This window comes from Anomaloglossus baeobatrachus, chromosome 2 (genome assembly GCF_048569485.1).
Source record: "Anomaloglossus baeobatrachus isolate aAnoBae1 chromosome 2, aAnoBae1.hap1, whole genome shotgun sequence".
NCBI lineage: Eukaryota > Metazoa > Chordata > Amphibia > Anura > Aromobatidae > Anomaloglossus > Anomaloglossus baeobatrachus.
In genome coordinates, this window is record NC_134354.1 from 103,887,994 (window position 1) to 103,907,999 (window position 20,006).

Consider the following 20,006-nt stretch of genomic DNA (forward strand, 5'->3'; position numbering starts at 1 on the left):
TTATAGAGTATCGTGTAGTTACACAAAGCATTATGTCTTCTAAAGTACAATGTAACAGAGTGTAGTCATATGTTCCTAGAGGACAACGCACTAAACTGTATGAGTACCTGGTACTAGAGTACACAGCACTAGACTATATGGCTGCCTGTACACAGCACTAGACTATATGGCTGCCTGTACACAGCACTAGACTATATGGCCGCCTGTTCCTAGAGTACATAGTACTAAGCTATATGGCTACCTGTTGCTGGAGTACACATCACTAGACTATGTGGTCGCCTGTTTCTAGAATACTGTGCACAGAACTATATGGCCGCATGTTCCTATAGTACAGAACACTAGACTATATGGCCTCCTGTTTGTAGACTACACAGCACTACACTATATGACCACCCATTCCTAGTATATGGTGTAGTTCATTATTGCTTACTGTGATACAGTACACTATAAAATGTACGACACCTTGTTAATAGAATAGCTGTAGATAAACTGTATGACTGCTAGTTCCTAGAAGACCAAACCTAGGATAAAATAAATAAGTAAAAACCAGTAGTACATATTTATATTTACCATTGATTACACAGTAAACACTGTTTTTAATAAAAGGAGTACTGTGATGAGGTGTACCACAATTGGGACGATCCTGCGCTCTCTGATATTAAAACCTTTCCATGTGTCAGAACCAACCTCAATGTGAATAATAGCAGAATACTTTGGGGTTTTTTTTTATATGCACTATTGCTTTTTCCTTTATTTACAGCAGGGTATATGTTCATTTTATATTAAGTTGTGTTTGTTTAATGGCCAGTGTGAACATACTCTTATACTTTGCATTTATACCAACGTCTTCTTCTCCGGCTCATTTTCTCATATCTGTTCCCAGAGTGGAGTATTGTGTACTGGACAGACCACCTGTTGATTAAGGCTAAGTTCACATTTCCGTTGATTTGTATCAGTCACATGCGTCGCTTGACGCATGTGACTGATGCGCTGTTCAACGCTGTACAACGGATGACAAAGAACAGAATTCTTTGTCGGATTCCGTTGTGTGCGGGGGGCGGAGTTCGGGGGCAGAGCCGAGCGGGGGCGGGGCCAGGCGCTGAGGATGTCAGTGGAAGTGCTGCGGTCTGCATGGCTGGGGACAGGTGAGTGTATGTGTGAGTGAGTGTGTGTATGTGCATGTATGTATGTATGTATGTATGTATGTATGTATGTGTGTGCACATGCAAAGTGCGGGAGGGGGCGGAGCCGAGCAGGGGGCGGGGCCAGGCGCTGAGGATGTCAGTAGAAGTGCTGCGGTCTGCATGGCTGGGGACAGGTGAGTGTATGTGTGACTGAGTGTGTGTATGTGCATGTATGTATGTATGTATGTATGTGTGTGCACATGCAAAGTGCGGGAGGGGGCGGAGCCGAGCAGGGGGCGGGGCCAGACGAGGGTGTCAGTGCTTGTCTGCATGGCTGGGGACAGGTGTGTGTGTGTGTGTGTGTACATACATGTGCGGAGTGCGGGAGGGGGCGGGGCCGAGCGGGGAAGTGTCGGCCTCCCTGCACACGTAACCAGCCTAAATATCGGGTAACAGCAAAGCACCCGATGTTTACCTTGGTTACCCGATATTTACCTTGGTTACGGGCCTACACCGCTTAGCGCTGGCTCCTTGCACCGTAACCAGGGTAAATATCGGGTAACCAACCAAAGCTGGTGACGTGTGCAGGGAGCCAGAGAGCATGCGCAGCGAAATCCGACGGATCTCGCTGCTCAAAAAACGTTACATGCTGCGTTCCTCCCGCCCGGCGGTCAGTCGTTCCACGACTGATCAGTCGGGCGGAGGGTGCAACGCAGCATCATCAGTCACAATCCGCTGCTCATACAAGTCTATGGGAGCAGCGGAATCCGCTAAACGGATTCCGCTGTTTACAAGAGCAGCGGATTGTGACTGATAGATTTTAGCGGAAATGTGAACTTAGCCTTAGAACATTGTTAGACTTTTTGATACTTAGTTAATAGATTACAGTATAATAGATTGTGATTAACAGGGGCTGGGGTTCAGGGCACCTTACAGTTGTTTCCCAACACTAGCCCTTGACTTTTCTCAACCTTCCATGGCTTTAGGATCTTAGTATTGAAAATGGGGTATATATATTGCCATTGCAGCATAAATGCCATATGCACAGTCTATGGCCCCTCTGATGGGGCTACTTGAGGTCTGGAGAAAACCATTCGCTAGTCTGTATGCCCACCTATTCTTTTTGGAAGGGTGCAGAAAACCATTCGCTAGTCTGTATGCCCCCCTATTCTTTTTGGTAGGTGCAGAAAACCATGTAGTGAAGAGTGCACGGAGGATGTAGCAGTATAGTTTATTGGCCCCTATACCTTTACACTTTTACCGCCTCCTGACTGAGTCTTTGCCACTTGTTGTAGAGCCCGGTGCAGTAAATCTATACACAGAATTACAGTGTGACAAGTTGGAGGAATCAGGAGCTAAAGTTTATTCAGTGGAGAAACCATCTGAAGCCACTTTCGTTTCTGTCTGTCTTTTTTTTTCAAATAATAATTTCAGTTCTCGTAGTTGTCACTTCTGAGGAACCCAGAGCTTTTGATTGACACCATGTGCTGCCGGTGTGTTCCGCTCAGCACCGGAATAACAATAGGATAAGGCACGAACCACAAAAAATCATCTTCTCGGAGTTATTTTGTTGTCGTTGCCACTCCTTGTGTTACCGGCAGTTTCCTTCGTATTTCATGGTCTCAATCTCTCCTTATTATCGTACATGCCCTGAACTTACCGAGGTTTCCGTCCTCTCGTTTTCACCATCTCCTTATAACAATCTTCTGGTCATGTTCTCCATCTTTCTTTTTTCTTTCTCCCGTACAAGGCGCGCTGGCTACAGTTTATCTGAGTGATGTCCTTGGCATTGTTCCTGTCTGCTGAAAGCGGCTTGTTTTCTTTTATTTCTAGTTCACATTGCCGGATGTTCATGATTGCACATTACCTCTTTTTCACGTTTTATAATTTCAGGTCTAAATGACGTGCTGCAATACCGTGCTGTCATACCCACTCACTTATCTCCTGTGTTACTGTAGATCCAAGAGCTTGCTATTCGCTGCATCCAGAAAAACATCAAGAAGAACAAAGGTGTGAAAGACTGGCCCTGGTGGAAGCTCTTCACTACCGTCCGACCTCTGATACAGGTGCAGCTCACAGAAGACCAAATCCGAGGCAAAGACGTGAGTATGGTGGTGGTAGCGGCATAGTCTGGATCGTTTCTTCTGCTAGGGCTATTGTACGTCAATCACACTGCAAAATACAGAGGTTATAGGGTGTATATCACATGTATGATTATAGTGCATGTTCGGCGATGGTAGAATACAATTGTTGTATGAAGGTTTCTGTAAAGCGTATGGCTGTCGTGTTTTCTCTGCTGATTCCCAGCACACTGAGGGAATAGTTAAATTGCATAATATAATGTGTTTCCCTGGAGATTGTAGACAGGTGCAGACATTTCTAAGGCAATGGTGCCTGATTTATGTGAAAGATGGATATATATATTCCTTTGTACTGTACATGCATAGATCATATAACCGTAGTTTAAGGCTAATTAGTATTCATGTTTTTATGCCACTTTAGCTTGATTTGGGTTTTAGTTTTTATGTTTACTATATACGTACAGAATATTATCCAATGTAAAGTAGACGTGTGTTTATGTGTGGATGATTGCGTGTATCTCCATATCACGTATATACACAAATGTGCGCCCATACACACTCATTAATGTACCAGCTATTGCATCATGTAAAGTGATCAGAATTATAAAACACAAAATAGCTGCAATAGGGATCAAGCTGGCCCCCGAAACTGGTAACGTACCCTTTCAGAATATTCCGCTCCACAGGCGCAGTTTGTTATAAAATAACAAAACCTTTTTTATTTGTCCTCCCCGGGTCCAGTGCTGCATCTTTGCCGCTGGTACCAGTGTCTGATATTTTTTGCAGTGGTGGCGGACACGTCAGTTTTTGCAGTGCAGGCGGTCACGGCAGTTTTTGCAGTGCTGGCGGTCACGGCAGTTTTTGCAGTGCTGGCGGTCACGGCAGTTTTTGCAGTGCTGGCGGTCACGGCAGTTTTTGCAGTGCTGGCGGTCACGGCAGTTTTTGCAGTGCTGGCGGTCACGGCAGTTTTTGCAGTGCTGGCGGTCACGGCAGTAGTGTGGCAGGCAATTGTTGAGCGCTGCAGCTTTTCCCTTTTAGACAAGTTGCCTCGCTCAGAGCCACTGAGTTCATTTAATGGCTGTCAACATGTAAGCATTGCAGCCAATATCGGATACCAGGAGCAGTGACTGAGACTCAGCGCTGGACCCAGAGAGGCGGAGTATGGGGTGTTTTTGATTTATTTTTTTAAACACACTGTTGGGCTGCTTTCACACTTTTTATTAACATGCGTCCTGAACGTTTTTTTAACGCAAAAACGGATCCAGTGCAAATGCGTTTTCATTTCAATGCATTTGCAATTGACTCGCGTCAACATGCGTTCACCTGCGTTTGCGTGCGTTATAGTGAGGATCCAGCGACTTGCAGTTTAACATTTTTCAAAAACGCTACTTGTAGCGTTTTTTAGCTGCGTCCAAATAGTGCAAATTGCTGGATCCTGACTATACTGCATGTGAACGCTGGCATGCTGATAGGATCCTGCTTGCTCTACTGAGCATGCCCAGAAACCAGCCTCTGGTGATCAGTCCCTCTCTCCCCCTCCCTCTCCCTCTCCTATCTCTCTCCCCCGCCTGAGAGCTGCGGACACTCGTAACCAAGATAAATATCGGGTAACCAAGCAAAGCGCTTCTCTTAGTTACCCGATGTTTACCTTGGTTACGTGTGTAGGGAGCAGGCAGCCCGGCTCCTAGAAGCTACGGATGCTTGTAACCAACGTAAATATCGGGTATCCAAGCAAGTTACCCGATGTTTACCTTGGTTACGAGCCTCCACAGCTGTCAGAAGCCGGCTCCCAGTCTCTCACGTTCAGTTCCACTGACTCCCGATCACATGACTCCAATGCCTGCCCATAAACCTAAGGTGACAGGATCCTGCAAAATAACACATGCGTTTGCATGCGTTTTTTTGCTGTAAAACCAGGATTTGCTTTTACAGCAAAAAAACGTTCATGACGCATGTTAAAAAAACGTAGTGTGAAAGCAGCCTAACTGGGGTGCGGTATTCAAGTGAATAAAGTCACTTTGCTCTTAAAGGGAACCAACCACCAGAGTTTTGCTATATGAAGTTAAGGCAGTGCCATAATGGCACTAGCATGCTGAATAAGACCATACCTTCAGTTTTCTTATTGGATCTTTGATAGCATAAAAAACTGTTCATAAAGGTCCAGAAATTCATGCATCCTGTGACTGACGTGTGCATGTTCAGCGGTGCGGGCCTTTGTGGGTCTGGTCCTGACTATAAAGTCCTCCTCCAGTGTCCTCAAAGGCTTGCACCCTTTTCTTTTATTTAAATATTGCACGCTGCCATTGCTGCTGTTGGCTGCGCGTACGCTTTGCGACAGTAATGATGTCATCATTAAAATGGCGCCGGAGTCAGCGCATGCGTGTACTGTGATCTCCGGCACCATTTTATTGAAGACACTGTGGAGAAAAATATGAGTGAGTGGCAGGGGCGCATGCACAGATGAAAAAAATTAAATCTGCTCATACACCAATGCCGCTCATACTCTTCTCCACAGTGTGTTCAATAAAATGACACCAGAGATCACAGTACACGCTTGGTGGCGCGGCCCAATATTTAAATAAAAAGGGGGCACATCAAAGAGGACACAGGAGGAGGACTTTACACCAAGGACCCCACCCACAAAGGCCCGCCCCGCTACACCCGTCAATCACAGGATGCACACATTTCTAGATCTTAAAGGGAACCAAACATCAGGATTTTCGTGTATAAGCTGCAGCCAGTGCAGTACTGGCACTATCATGCACAGTGTGTACATACCATCAGGGGGCAGCTCGGGTGTTTAGGCAGTGAAATACAACTTTATAAAGTTTGAAATTTCGTGCACTTTTTGATTGACGTGTGCACCTCTGCAGATAATGTCCGGGCGGGTTATGCAGGAGTTCCCCGCCCCCCCACCAGCCTGTTCCTCCCTCTCTCCTGATGTCCGGGCGGGTTATGCACGTGTTCCCCGCCCCCACCGCGCTGCCTGTTCCTCCCTCCCTCCCTCTGGCTGTATGTAAATATCTAATCTTCAGAAACATACACGATACAGGAGCAGCAGGTAATCGCGTCCTCCGGTCAGCTGTTCTGTCCTGTTGTGATCGCGCTCGCTCCCGCGGTCACAACGGCATCTGAAGGAGCGAGGGCGCATGCGCCGCCCTCTAACACCAAGCTGTGTGATGCGGGCTTCAGAAACATGGCGCCGGAGATAAGCGCTATGCGCAGAGGCCCACTCCGGCGCCATGTTTCTGAAGATTAGATATTTACATACAGCCAGAGGGAGGGAGGGAGGAACAGGCGGCGCGGGGGGGCGGGGAACTCCTGCATAACCCGCCCGGACATCAGGAGAGAGGGAGGAACAGGCTGGTGGGGGGGCGGGGAACACGTGCATAACCTGCCCGGACATTAACAGAGAGGTGCACACGTCAATCAAAAAGTGCACGAAATTTCAAACTTTATAAAGATGAATTTCACTGCCTAAACACCCGAGCTGCACCCTAATCGTATGTACACACTGTGCATGATAGTGCCAGTACTGCACTGGCTGCAGCTTATACACGAAAATCCTGATGTTTGGTTCCCTTTAATGAACAGTTTTTTCTGCTAACAATGATCCAGTAAGAAAACTGAAGGTATGATTTTATTCACCATGCTAGTGCCAGCATGGCACTGCCTTTACTCTATATAGCAAAATCCTGGTAGTTGGTTCCCTTTAAAGCCCACATACATGTTAAAGTTGGTGGGATAGGATAAAAATCTCGTATGTATAGGGGCTTCCCAATTTTCCTCGGACTGATAATGTTTGAATTTTAATGTCCAATCACTTTATCATTCAGGATAGAAGTCACCGTCAGAGGTGTCTAGCAGCAATTTTCTCCTCTACTTTTTGAAAACACATGAGCGCTCAGCGAAGCTTAAAGTCCATGTGTCGGGGAGATTAGCGTGATAACCAATCGCCAAATGAGCGCTTAGCCGTCTGCTATAGCATGTGTCTTGGTTTTTCTTCAAAATTTGTTCACTTAGCACCAATATTCCAAGGTTGTATATAAAAACTAGCTAAGTAATCATCTGTTACTACCGGGGGAAATGGAGGAAATGTATCTCATGCTATTAGACTAAAATCGATGACTAACCAGATACCCTTGCTCTATAAAGTCCAAATTCCCTATAGGCATAATTATTATAATTTTTTTAGAGTTTTTTTCCAACATGTTCTGCAATTTTGGGTCACCCATAGGTTAATGGAATGTTATTAGCACATTTATATTAGTATGAATACCTGCTTTTTCTTAATTTTTTTTTTTTTATATACCCAATTTGCATATTAAAGTATGAATCCAATATTTTGTTGACTTTTTTATTCCCCTCATCTTTTAACTATTAGCAATATTTATTCAGTGTATGCCTTAAAGTACCTACCAGCCAGTGTCTTTTGCCGTTTCCAGCATTGCCCCAGTCCCTCTCCTGCATCTTGTGAACAACCGGCTCGGGTGTGGACCAGACGTCACTTTCTGTATGAAAGTGTGAGTCTTGGAACAAGGCTTTCATAGACCTTAAATTAATAAATGAATGAACAGTCGGCTCGGTGAGCCAGCAAGAAAGCACTGAGCTCACACGATGGAGGAGAGGGTTGGAGCAGCGCTGGAAACGGCAGAGGACAGCAACACCAAACATACATTACTGATAGCTAACTGATGGGGAAACTCAAAATGCTGGAGCTGTGCTTTAAACCTATGGACATTTCTAGAAGTTTTTTTTACTGTGCACTTTTATCTTCTGGGAATTATCCAGTAATGTCTGTAACGTGAGGTCGGAGATACCGCATTTGCCTAGGCTCAATTTATTTTGTAACTTTAATCTCCCTCTTGGAGTTCTTGTGGTTTCTTCTCAGCCAAAATCATTATTGTGAGGATACAGAAGAAGCTTTGTGTAGAGCACTTAGCATTGTAATGAACCGTCCTTACCATGGTGACTAGTCATCTGTAAACTTTTTACCTTTCTAAAGTGCTGCCACATATTCCCTTCTGGCTTGAATAAACCTTGTAGGTATTAGGGTTAGACTTGTGCTCGTTTCTGGCTGCCATTCTTGATGGTCAGCAGATCTCCACCTTGGGCACCGTAAACACCATATAAAGCTGGAGTAACCGCTCTCCATTAGGGGAATATTAAACTTGGAGCCCACAAGTGGAACAATTGAGTATTCCAGCAAAAGCTTCAGGCCAAGTTGTGATGTAAAACTTAAGATGGGATATATTTATAGAGCGTATTGGATATTATGTGAAGAAGCTGGAAAGCATCAAACCGGGATCGCTGGATGTGCTCCGTGCACCCTGACAGCTCCGGTTTCACTAGTAAAAGGCGCTTTCTAATGAACAATATTCCTGTCCTTGATCCAAGTAACTTTTAAAAGAACCACAAAACTTTTTCTTTTTTTCCATATAGAAATATGTTGTTGAATATTATGTACCATTGCTATAAATACGAGTTATTGCTCATGGTTATCAGGAGGATTAAGCTGTAAAAGGTTTCCAGCAGCGTGCTCCTTATTACTAGAGACAATGGAGCATGCTGTGCATATGTAAGGAAATCTTCCTCCACAATCTGATCCTTAGTCGTAATGTTTCCTAATAAGTTATTGCCATTTTGCATCCAGAATACAGTATATTTGTGAGTGTCGCTAGTTCGTCTACATAAAAGTAAAATATATCTTTGTACCGTGTTAGCCAGTAGAGATAAAATTTTTATCGTCTACATAAAGCAACTTGCATTTTAAGTTAAGTGGTCCTTTAACTCCCATAGAGTAAATTATACTCCTTACCCGGCCATTGTGTGCTCCAGTACAACATGGTTTTGAAATCTGTTCCTAATGGGGGTAGAAGCCTATTCTATTTACTGGTAAAGCTGAGTTTACTGTATATTGTTGGACAATGAGTCACACAGTGACTTGGCTTTATTCATGAGGACTGGTGAAGCTTAAAATTCGTTTTCTGAGAAAATAGAAGAAATAAGAATTATTCTTACCGATAATTCGGTTTCTAGGACCTTCCACGACAGCATAGGAGGTTGTCTCTCCACGCCCTAATTGGGACAGGAAGTTCAAGAGGTTTAAAAGGACCCTCCCACCTCCCACAGCCAGTGTCTTACAAAGAATCCATAGCATATGAGAAGTACTACACATTCAGGAATATATGAATACATAGGGGAGGGAATTACCTGCTGTCGTGGAAGGTCCTAGAAACCGAATTATCGGTAAGAATAATTCTTATTTCTCTAGTCCCTTCCACGACAGCATAGGAGGAATACCAAAGAATTGATACCTAGGGGGGGACCACAGCCTGCAGGACTTTCCTGCCAAAGGCCAAATCCCTGTTGGAATCCAGATCCAGACGATAATGCTTCGTGAAGGTATGGAGCGAAGACCACGTAGCCGCCTTGCAGATCTGCTCAGGGGAGGCCCCTGCCCGTTCGGCCCAGGAAGCAGAGGTAGCCCTGGTGGAGTGCGCCGTGAATCCAGTAGGTGGAGAGAGATGCTGAGCGAGGTATGCATCTCTAATTGCCCGCACAATCCAGTTGGCGACGGTACTCTTAGCCACCTTCTTGCCCTTATTGCGGCCAAAGGGCTGGATGAACAGGTTAGAATCAAGGCGGGGAAAGTAGCAATATACAATAAAGATCCAAAATATACAATTGTTAGGGTAGCTGGACCAATCACCGAGTCACAAAAGAGAAATTTAGACCTAAAACATAACTTTTACTAATCCATATAATAAAATGAACAATAGTTCATAAATGGTTAAAACCACGGTTCACAATCGTCTCAAAAATTGGACGACCAACCGGACCAAAGTATAGAACTACTGAGATCCTAAGCAGCACATTCAGCCTCAGCTGGTTTGCACCTCCGTGTACCAGTCTATCAGCACAGATTAGACACAGATATATATTTGTGCTGGCATGCGTGCTAAAACCACCTGAGGTATAGACACAGATAAGTTGTCATATTGGAACCCCCATCAGGGGAACTCACACTGTGTATATTAGTCGGCAGATAATTATAGAGGAATTTAAGAGTAAATATATATATTCCTCTCTAAACAGGAATGGTCTTACCAAGTTCCAGATTTTATGGCAGGCATTAGTTGTCGGATTACCAACTCATAACAGGGGGCTGTTTCTCAGCACATCAAGTCCCATATAGTTGGATAGCCGCAGTCAGGCAATTTAAACGGTTCCCACTCCCAACGTTTCAATGTGGATCATCAGGGGAGTCCAGGTGGGAAATCAGCAGTGGACGTCACTGAAACAACGCTTCTTTCGTGACCCTCCACAATGCCCGATTCACGCATCCAGGCGCGTGTATAACCTAATTCAAGCTTGCCGAGAATCAAGGCGCCAAGAAGCAGTAACCTCTAGGTAGTGCAACACTATCCGACGGACATCCAAAGAATGAAACACTTCCTCACCCGGAGTCCGAGGATTCTGACAGAATGAAGGCAGGACGATGGACTGCGAACGGTGAAAATCCGAAACCACCTTGGGAAGGAAGGAAGGGTCCAGCTGAAAAACAATGCTGTCATCTCTGACGGTCAGGTAAGGTTCCCTAACAGACAAAGCCTGAAGTTCGCCGACTCTGCGAGCAGATGTAATAGCCACAAGAAAAGCAGTCTTGTGAGAAAGGGAACGAATGTTACAAGAGCACAGAGGTTCAAACGGAGACTGAGATAGTCCTGTAAGGACCACATTGAGATCCCAGCGAGGCGTCAGGACCCTCTGACGTGGACAGAGTCTACTAGCGGACACAAAGAACCGACGGATCCAACGATGATCTGCCAGAGCCGTGTCAAAGACTGCACTGAGTGCTGACACCTGAACTTTCAGGGTGCTAGGCCTAAGACCTAAGTCTAAACCACTCTGGAGAAAGTCCAGAATCTGCGCAATATTAGGCCGAAGAGGGTCAGGAGGCCGAGAACCACACCAGGAGGAAAATCTCTTCCAGATTTTGTTGTATATACTATTAGTCACAGGTTTACGGTTCTTCTGTAGCGTAGCCACAACTTTGTCAGAAAGTCCTTGGGCCTTCAGTGCCCGGGCCTCAGAAGCCAGGCAGCCAAGTTGAGTTTCTGGGGAGCCGGATGGAAAATCGGACCCTGTGACAGTAAGCTCGGGTCCGAACCTAAGAGGACTGGGCCGTCTATTCCTAGCGTCATGACCAGGCTGTACCAACTCCTCCGGGGCCACAGAGGGGCTACCAGTATAGTTGGGACCCCCTCGTCTCTGATCTTCCTCAGGGCCCGTGCGAGAAGAGGAAGAGGGGGGAACGCGTAAGCGAGGCGAAAGGACCAACTGTGGCAGAAAGCGTCTACCCCTAACGCCTCGTCCCTTGGGTTCAGGGAGAAATATGTTGCGACCTTGCGATTCCCTGCCGAGGCAAAGAGGTCCACCTCTGGTGCACCCCACCTTGCCACTAGAGAGCAGAACACCGCCTGATCCAGGCTCCATTCCCCTGGATGAACATCCCGACGACTCAGGAAATCCGCCTGAAGATTGAGGGAGCCCTTCAGATGGACCGCAGAAAGGGAGAGCAGAGATTGTTCTGCCCATTGAAAGATTCGGGAGGATACTGACTTCAGGGCGCCTGAGCGTGTACTGCCCTGATGGCGGAGATGTGCCACTGTCGTGACATTGTCTGAATATACCAGGACGTGAGAGTCCCGGACGAGGTCCTGAGCCGCAAGGAGGGCTTCCCTGACTGCCCTGAGCTCCCTGTAGTTGGAGGATTGGGAGCTGACGTAAGGACTCCAGACCCCTTGGAATGGGGAATTTGCCACCATTGCCCCCCATCCTCGAAGGCTGGCATCTGTGGTCAGAGTAACCAGGGGTTTCTGAGTCCAGGCAACCCCCACCCGCAGGTTGGCGGGACTCAGCCACCAGAGAAGGGATGAGGAGACGGACTCCGAGAGGCGAAACCTTCTGTTTAGGGATGACGGGAGTCTGTCCCAATGTGTCAGGATATGATCCTGGAGACACCGAGAATGGGCCTGAGCCCACCTGACTGAAGGAATGCAGGATGTCATGGAACCCAGAGCTGACATAGCCGCACGAAACGTCGGGCGGGCCTGCCTGCGAAGCTTTGATATTTTGGCTAACAGAGCTATCCTGTGGCCCTCTGGGAGAAAAGATGCCTGTCTGTCGGAGTCCAGCAGCACTCCGAGAAACTGCCGAGTGGAGGAGGGGGTTAACTGTGATTTTTTGAGATTGGAAATCCATCCCAGAGACCGAAGGATTCCCAAAGACCCTTCCACATGGCTCCGGAGGGTTGGAGCAGATGGAGCCATGAGAAGAAAGTCGTCCAGATATGGAACCAGACAGATACCCTGCAATCTCATGAAGGCGACCACCTCTGCCATGATCTTGGAAAAGATCCTTGGAGCTGAGGAGATCCCGAAGGGAAGTACATTGAATTGAAAATGAAGTACTTCCTCCCCGTGAAGCACCGCAAACCTGAGGTATTGCCTGTGTCCCGGATGGACGGGTACATGGAAGTAGGCGTCTTTCAGATCTATAGAGGCCATCTGATGGTGTAGACCTATCAGGGGAATAGCTGATTTCACCGACTCCATCTTGAACCGCCGGTACCTGACCTGACGGTTTAGACGTTTTAAATTGATAATTATACGGACGTCGCCGGATGGCTTCTTGACCAGGAAGAGACGGGAGTAGTGTCCAACCCCTTCTTCCTGACTCGGGACTGGGGAAACGACCCCCGAGTGCACTAGCTCTATAATCTTTGTGTACAACAGAGTCTGTGAACCCGGTGACGCCAGCGCAGTGACTCGGAGACCCGGAAGAGGGGGGGAAAGGAATTCTATGAGAAGACCGTCCGAGATGATCTTCAGAACCCATTGGCAAGTGGTTATGGACTGCCACTGGGGAAGAAACGCTGAGAGTCTTCCCCCCACCCGGGCCGAGTCACTGTTTGTCCTGCTGAGGACGTTGCTGATGGGGAGGGATGAGGATGTTTCTCCCTCTACCTTTGGGATAGCTCCACCTGCCAGCCTTCCCTTTCCCTCTGGGCTGGGAGGCCTGAGGCATCGAGGGACGAAAGGACCGCTTCCTGTTAGGTCTAGGATCGGGCAAGGCCTTACGATCGGTCGCCTTGTCCAGGATATCATCCAGGGCAGGCCCAAACACTAAATCCCCTTTAAACGGAAGTGAACAAAGCCTCATTTTGGAGGTGGAGTCTCCGCTCCAGGCCTTAAGCCAGAGGGCACGTTGGGCAGAGTTAGACAGCACCGAGGTCCTGGCTGCCAGGCGGACAGATTCCACCGAGGTATCTGCCAGAAAACAGGAAGCCTTCCTAAGCAAGGGAAGGGATTCCAGTAATTCCTCCCTAGGGGTCCCTTGGGAAATGTGAGCCTCCAACTGGTCTAACCACCTAATTAGGGACCTGGATACGCAGGTGGAGGCAATGTTGGCTTGAATAGAGGAAGACGATGCCTCCCAGGACCGCTTCATCAGGCCCTCTACCTTCCTATCCATCTGATCCTTCAGTTGGGAAGTATCCTCAAAGGGAAGAGCCGTTTGCTTAGCTACCCTAGCCACCTGAACGTCTACTCTTGGGACCTCCCAATGCAGGCTCGAAGGTTCCAGAGGAAACCGGCGTCTAAGGTCACTCCGTACCCTCCTCTCAGGACATTCCCATTCCTGAGAGACAATATCCAAAACATTGGCATGAACCGGGAATCCCAACTGTTTGACTGACTTCAGGCCAGCAAACATTTCGTCCTGGATTGAAGGAAGAGACTGCACTTCTTCCAAACCCATAGTGCTCCTAACTGCCCCAATAAGATCCCCCAACTCTTCTGAGTGAAATAGAAAGGACTGGTCAGACCCCCCAGATGGAAATCCTTCATCAGGACCCTCAGAGGTGGATTCAGCGTCCTCCTGATCAGATGGGGTCGACTGGAGTCTCCTCTTTTTTGGAGGAGAGGGTCCAGGAGCAGGGCCAGGAGCAGGGTCAGGAGCAGGGCCAGGAACAGGAAGGGAGGCCAGAGAGGCCCTAATCTCCTGTTTCATCATGGACCGCAACTCATCTATCAGAGATGGTTGTTCGGCCCTAATAATCTGGTCCGTACATTGCTGGCAAAGCTTTTTATCCCATACTGCAGGGAGCTTCTTTATACAGATAGGACATTTTTTAATTTTTTCCACTCTGTCAGGTCTATCAGGCTTATCGGACTTGTCAGTTTTTTCTGACTTCTCAGGGTTCTCTGATTTTTCATTTCTGTCAGTTTTCTTGGTGGCCTTGTCCTCCTAGAAAACACAGACCATAGAGCCATAAATCATCTGATGAGACCTATGTCCGAGGGACCATTCCCCTCCATACTCACAGTAGCAGGGGGCACACTGGGTTCTGCAGATGCAGCTGCAGCGGAAGACATGACAGGGAGCACGGTTGCTTACCATGATCTGATGTCTTCGTGGCAGCCCTTATGCAAAAGGGCCTGCCCCCCCAGTGACGGTGCACGTTCCCCGCCTCCCGCATCCGGTCCTGGGCAGGCCGTGTCACCGTCGGCGTGCCTCCACGCTGCCTCCGCAAACCGGAAGCGCTCGACCGGAAGTCCGAAAGACCGGAAGTCCCGCCCCCGGGAACACTTCCGGATCGCTCCGGCAGCGTGCATGCGGGAAGCGGCCGGCGGCTCAGGGAGGACGCCGGCCGGGGAGCTCAACAGCCTGCATCACCCCTCAGGAGGATCCGGAAGGCTGGAGCAGCGGTCCCCCACAGCGTGAGGGAACAGCAAGGGAGGAGCGGTGAAGGCCCGACCGATGCTGTCCGGCTTAAGGTAACAGGGGAAGAAGGAAAAAGAAAAGAAAAAAAAAAATATATACTGTAGTTCGCCGGCCACCACAGCATAGGAGAAAAAACAAAACCTCTCCATGCCCCATGGGGACAGGAAAGACACTGGCTGTGGGAGGTGGGAGGGTCCTTTTAAACCTCTTGCACTTCCTGTCCCAATTAGGGCGTGGAGAGACAACCTCCTATGCTGTCGTGGAAGGGACTAGAGAAAACCTTACCAGTAAATATAGATGGATCAGTCATAGCCTTAAAACCACTGACGGGAAAAGTGAAGAACATTGATTATCTGGTGACTCTGGCACCTGATGAAGTGGGATAAATTGGGTGGTAAATGAACAGTCAGGTTTTGATGATGAAGGAAGAAAATGCCAAATATAAAGACCTGGCACCCAAAAAAATTGTCCAGGGAAGTGCAAACTGTAAACTAGCCACAAGGACATTTCTGCCAAAACCTCAATAACATGCCTAGGGAATGAAGGCTACTCTGTTTTTTTTTTCCCATCCCTCAAAAAATCACACATTTCTAAAACAGGCCACTTTCACACTGTGTTGTGATCTCTGTTCAGTGGTCCCATCAGGGCTTCTGTCCAAACCCCCCACAAAATGGGTTTTGGACGCATGCGCCAACTAATCCCTTCACTATAAGAGTCAGCACACACGGCGAGTAATATGGAGCGAGTGGAATGCGATAAAAAAAATCGCATTCCACTCCGACCAATATTACTCTATGGGTCCGTGAGCGATTGTTTTCTCAGCCGTAATCGGACCGAGAAAACAGTTACAGCATGCTGCGAGTGTAAAGCGATCCTGTTTCACTCGCACGCATTTAAGTCTATGGGGCGAGAGAAACATTGCATTGCTCTCACGCTATACCAGTGTAACACGAGAGCAGTGCGATTCTCGCATCAGCCGGTAACAGAGGAAATAGGGTGCTAAATCCCTCCCTCCCCTCTGCAGCGCCGACCGCTCCTCCGCAACTGTGGTTTTGTCACACGATCGGACCACAGTTGCGTGACACTCGCATGACACTTGGCTCCCGCTGTGCTGTGAGCGTGTACCGAGTGTCATGCGAGGACTCGCAGTAATCCCCATGTGGCCTCAGCCTAATGGTGCAGACGGAGTCACCATGTGCACTGTCGTGCAGCATTTTCGGGAGTATACGCTTTCTGGAGGCGGACACCCAGACGTCTAATTATCCTTTAATCCAAATATAATTAGGGTCGTAGAGCCTAATGTGTCTGTGCCATCTTAAAAAAGCAAACAAAAATAAACCAGTGGAACATGAATGAAAAAGGGATGTATAAATATGGGTTTAGATATGTTTTTTTGTGAGATTTGAAAAATTGTCTCATATCTTGCAAAGTTTAGTTGTTTTTTTATTCTGAGCTTTAAGGCAAGGTCTACACTGAGACGTCTTCCATTTCTACTGACTAATGTCACAGAACCAGTCCAAAGAAATAAATTGCGCTGGATGTAACCTCATGACTGGCGCGGTTACTAGAAAGCCAGAATGGTGCTTAGTAGGTCTTCTGGCTAAAGTATTTTTCATTTGCTTGTATGGTGCCAACATAACATGCAGATCATTGCTCTCATCTGAGACACTATATTTTATTTTTGGCATTTTTTATTTATTTTTTTAATAAATAACCTTGGAATACATTATGGAGTTCTTTAGGTCATGCATTTAAAGATTCCCAAAATTTCAGGTGCAGTAAGACCATGGTTTTTTGTTTTTGTTTTTTTTCATTTTTTTGGGAACAGGCCATTGATTGACAGTGACTGCCAACCATCACATGAAATATAACCTTGCAGACCTAGAGAAGTGTGAATGTTAGCGTTAACGAGAGCCGAGAGAGCCGCCGTCCTCCTCCCCTCGGCTGAGAGCTGCCGCTGATGGGGACGTTCACATCACATTTATTATACACCGGAGGCTTGTCTGAATGAGGAGGAGTGGCGGAGAATATGTTTATGATTATCAAAAGCCACCCAGGGGAATTGTTAGATCTGTTACTACCTTGTAAAGGAAAAGGATAGGGCTGCCATAGTAGGAACGCTACATTTTTGCTCAAAGAGTGGACAAAAGTTTGACCTCCAAGAGATTTGTCTCGCTTTAGTGTATCTGATGTCTTCATAAAGATGGATGATTTTCTCAGTTTGGGGAAGGACATCTCAATCCATTTAGCAATGATCAGATTAATATCTTTACTATCCATTATTTCTGATGAGATAGCTCCAGCCATTTACACTGCCGCAGAAAATCAATGATGAGATGCGACATCTTCATCAGCAATTGATTATTTTTTAGATTTACTCTAGTAACGTACATAAGTCACAGAGAACGAGTACGGGCGATGACTCCGTATCCATATGTTTATACTGCAAGACTTCCCTACATTATTATTTCAGCTCTTTATTTACTTTGAGCCTGGCGAGGGCAGAACTGTAGGTCCCTCAACGTCCGTACGTGTAAGGTCACCAAAGAAGTTAGCATTCTCAGGGATTTTACTATAGTAAAGTATACATTTGTTGTTTACGCCATTTTTTTTTGTAAGCACACAGGCCCTGATTCACCAAAGTGTTTTTGCCAAAAATTTCACATAAAAAACAGATAAATCACAAAGGTTTTTCACAGCTCTGCAAAGTTGGGGTGGGACGTGGCCGGAATGGGGACGGGACTAGAAATGATCAAATCTGAAGTTTGCTTTTTGGCTACTTTTTTTTTTTTTTTTTTTTAAATTTTTATTTATTAAAAAAGAGCTTGAGTGCTTTACGTATGAGCTTCACTCACGCAAGCATCGTTCGGTGCTCTGCCCAGTGCGAGCCGCTTGCAATGTTGGAACGGCTTGTACTGGGGGTAACAACAGCGTTATCAGATGTAGTGTGCAACCTTCCAAAAAACAAAGGAAAAACCCCACCCCCCAGAAGTGATCTGCTTATGGCTGGCTGCATGTGCCCGGAGACTTCCATTGGGGTTTGTGTCAAGTCCGAACTCGTGGAGGTACGGTTCGGCTGCACACACCGAATCGAGCCTTTATGAATTCGCTCATCTCTAGATGTGACACCACAGCTTGTCTAATTCATCACGAACTGGGGAACACCTTACACCAGATATCTGACAGAGTACGATATGTGGAGAGGCACACACACGGCCTCCTAATTTATCAAGCTCCTCTGAATCCAACATACCCCCTCAAAACAGAGGTGAACCCCGCCAGGCTTGATGAATCGGGGTCCAAAGCCTTTCACTGCTAAAAATCCATATCTGTTTTAAAATGAAACCTTATGTCCGATCCTTGAGACTCAGTGTGTCTTATTCTGAGCACTGCTATTAAGATCTATGGAGATCCTTTAAAAATGAATTACGGTATTTACAGAAGACATAGGCCCTGATTTGTCAGTGTTTTTTTCCAGTTCAAGGTTGTGCAAAAATTTTGTGACTTTTAGCATTTTAATATTAGTGTCTCAAAGCTAAATGGGTTTGTCAATCCCCAACCACCCTTCCAACAAATAGAAAAAAAACGTAACCTCTTACCATAGGGCAGTGATAAGTTGCTATTTGTGGGGTTCTATAAATTGTGGCTCCTCCCTATTGCGTGATTGCATGGGTCACCTCCGCTCCGTTCATTTACTGTGAGATTTCCAGAACTTGCTTTTTATCTTGCAGTCGCATTGTTCACATATGGAGTGGGGACCGAGCATGCGCACCTTTGCTCCATTCACAACAGTCTCTGATCCCATTATCCAGGGCTCTGATCCCTGGATCGCTGGATGACCCTAGGGACAGGGAGCAACTTTATTTTTTGGGGAAAACCCTTTTAATTAATATAAATAGTTTCTGATGAGGGTGGTATCTTTTAACTTCTGTTATAAAGATATAAAGAGGGCACTCGTAATCGATAAACAGCCTAGTGCAGTATTACTGTATGTATTTTCTGATATTATCTAATAACTAATATCAACTTATATGTGATTTCCTAGAAAACCAAGAGGTCATAGAGCAAAAGCTGGTACATCTTTGAGTGTTTTATTTATCACATAGGATAACTCTTGTTCATGTGTATTTCTTTTTACCATCCATTCATATTAGTGATTTTGTGCCCCCCTAACACCGCTGTCCTTTCTGCAGGAGGAGATACAACAGTTGAAAAGCAGAGTGGACAAAGTGGAGAAAGAGCGGAACGAGCTGCGGCTGAACAGCGACCGTCTAGAGAGCAGGGTAATGTTTACTGCACAGTTGTGATCCTTATGCTGGGCATAGAGTTCAGATAATTATTGGCTGAACTCTCATTTTACCGACCGCTTTTCATCCTGGCCCTTTCCCCTAAACTCTCTCAATGAGGACAGCGAGAGCTGCGGACAGAGTCCTCTACTGGTGGCTTTTCTCCAGTGAAACATAAAGGATCAGGCATGTTGTAATCCAACATGGCTTATCCTTCTTTCCTCTGATATCTCTTTTCTGTGAAGAGACCTGACAGGGCCGGCTCCAGGTTTTTGTGGGCCCTGGGCGGAAGAGTCCCTGTGGGCCCCATCCACACGCAGACACACACATACGTACACATACATATACATATTTAAAGACAAACTCACAAAAATACGTATAGAACTGACATATCTATACAGTCATATACACTGACATACATAGATACACATCATACATGCATACAGACAGACACACACAACACAACTCTGCTAGATACATACATACAGACACACACAGCTCTGCTGGATACATACACACATAGCTCTGCTACATACATACACACATAGCTCTGCTACATACATACACAGCTCTGCTACATACACACATAGCTCTGCTACATACACACACAGCTCTGCTGGATACATACACACATAGCTCTGCTACATACATACACAGCTCTGCTACATACATACACACATAGCTCTGCTACATACATACACACACAGCTCTGCTACATACATACA

General features: G+C 46.5%; 1 protein-coding gene across 1 annotated transcript in view; it reads left to right on the plus strand.

Annotated features, from left to right (window-relative positions):
* The window catches only part of MYO18A (myosin XVIIIA), a 538,612-nt gene that overhangs the window by 360,989 nt on the left and 157,617 nt on the right, over positions 1–20,006 (plus strand). Inside the window, exons 28-29 of the mRNA XM_075333424.1 lie at positions 3,083–3,226; positions 19,189–19,278. Of these exons, the coding sequence (XP_075189539.1) occupies positions 3,083–3,226; positions 19,189–19,278 (234 nt within the window). The remainder of the gene's footprint in view (positions 1–3,082; positions 3,227–19,188; positions 19,279–20,006) is intronic.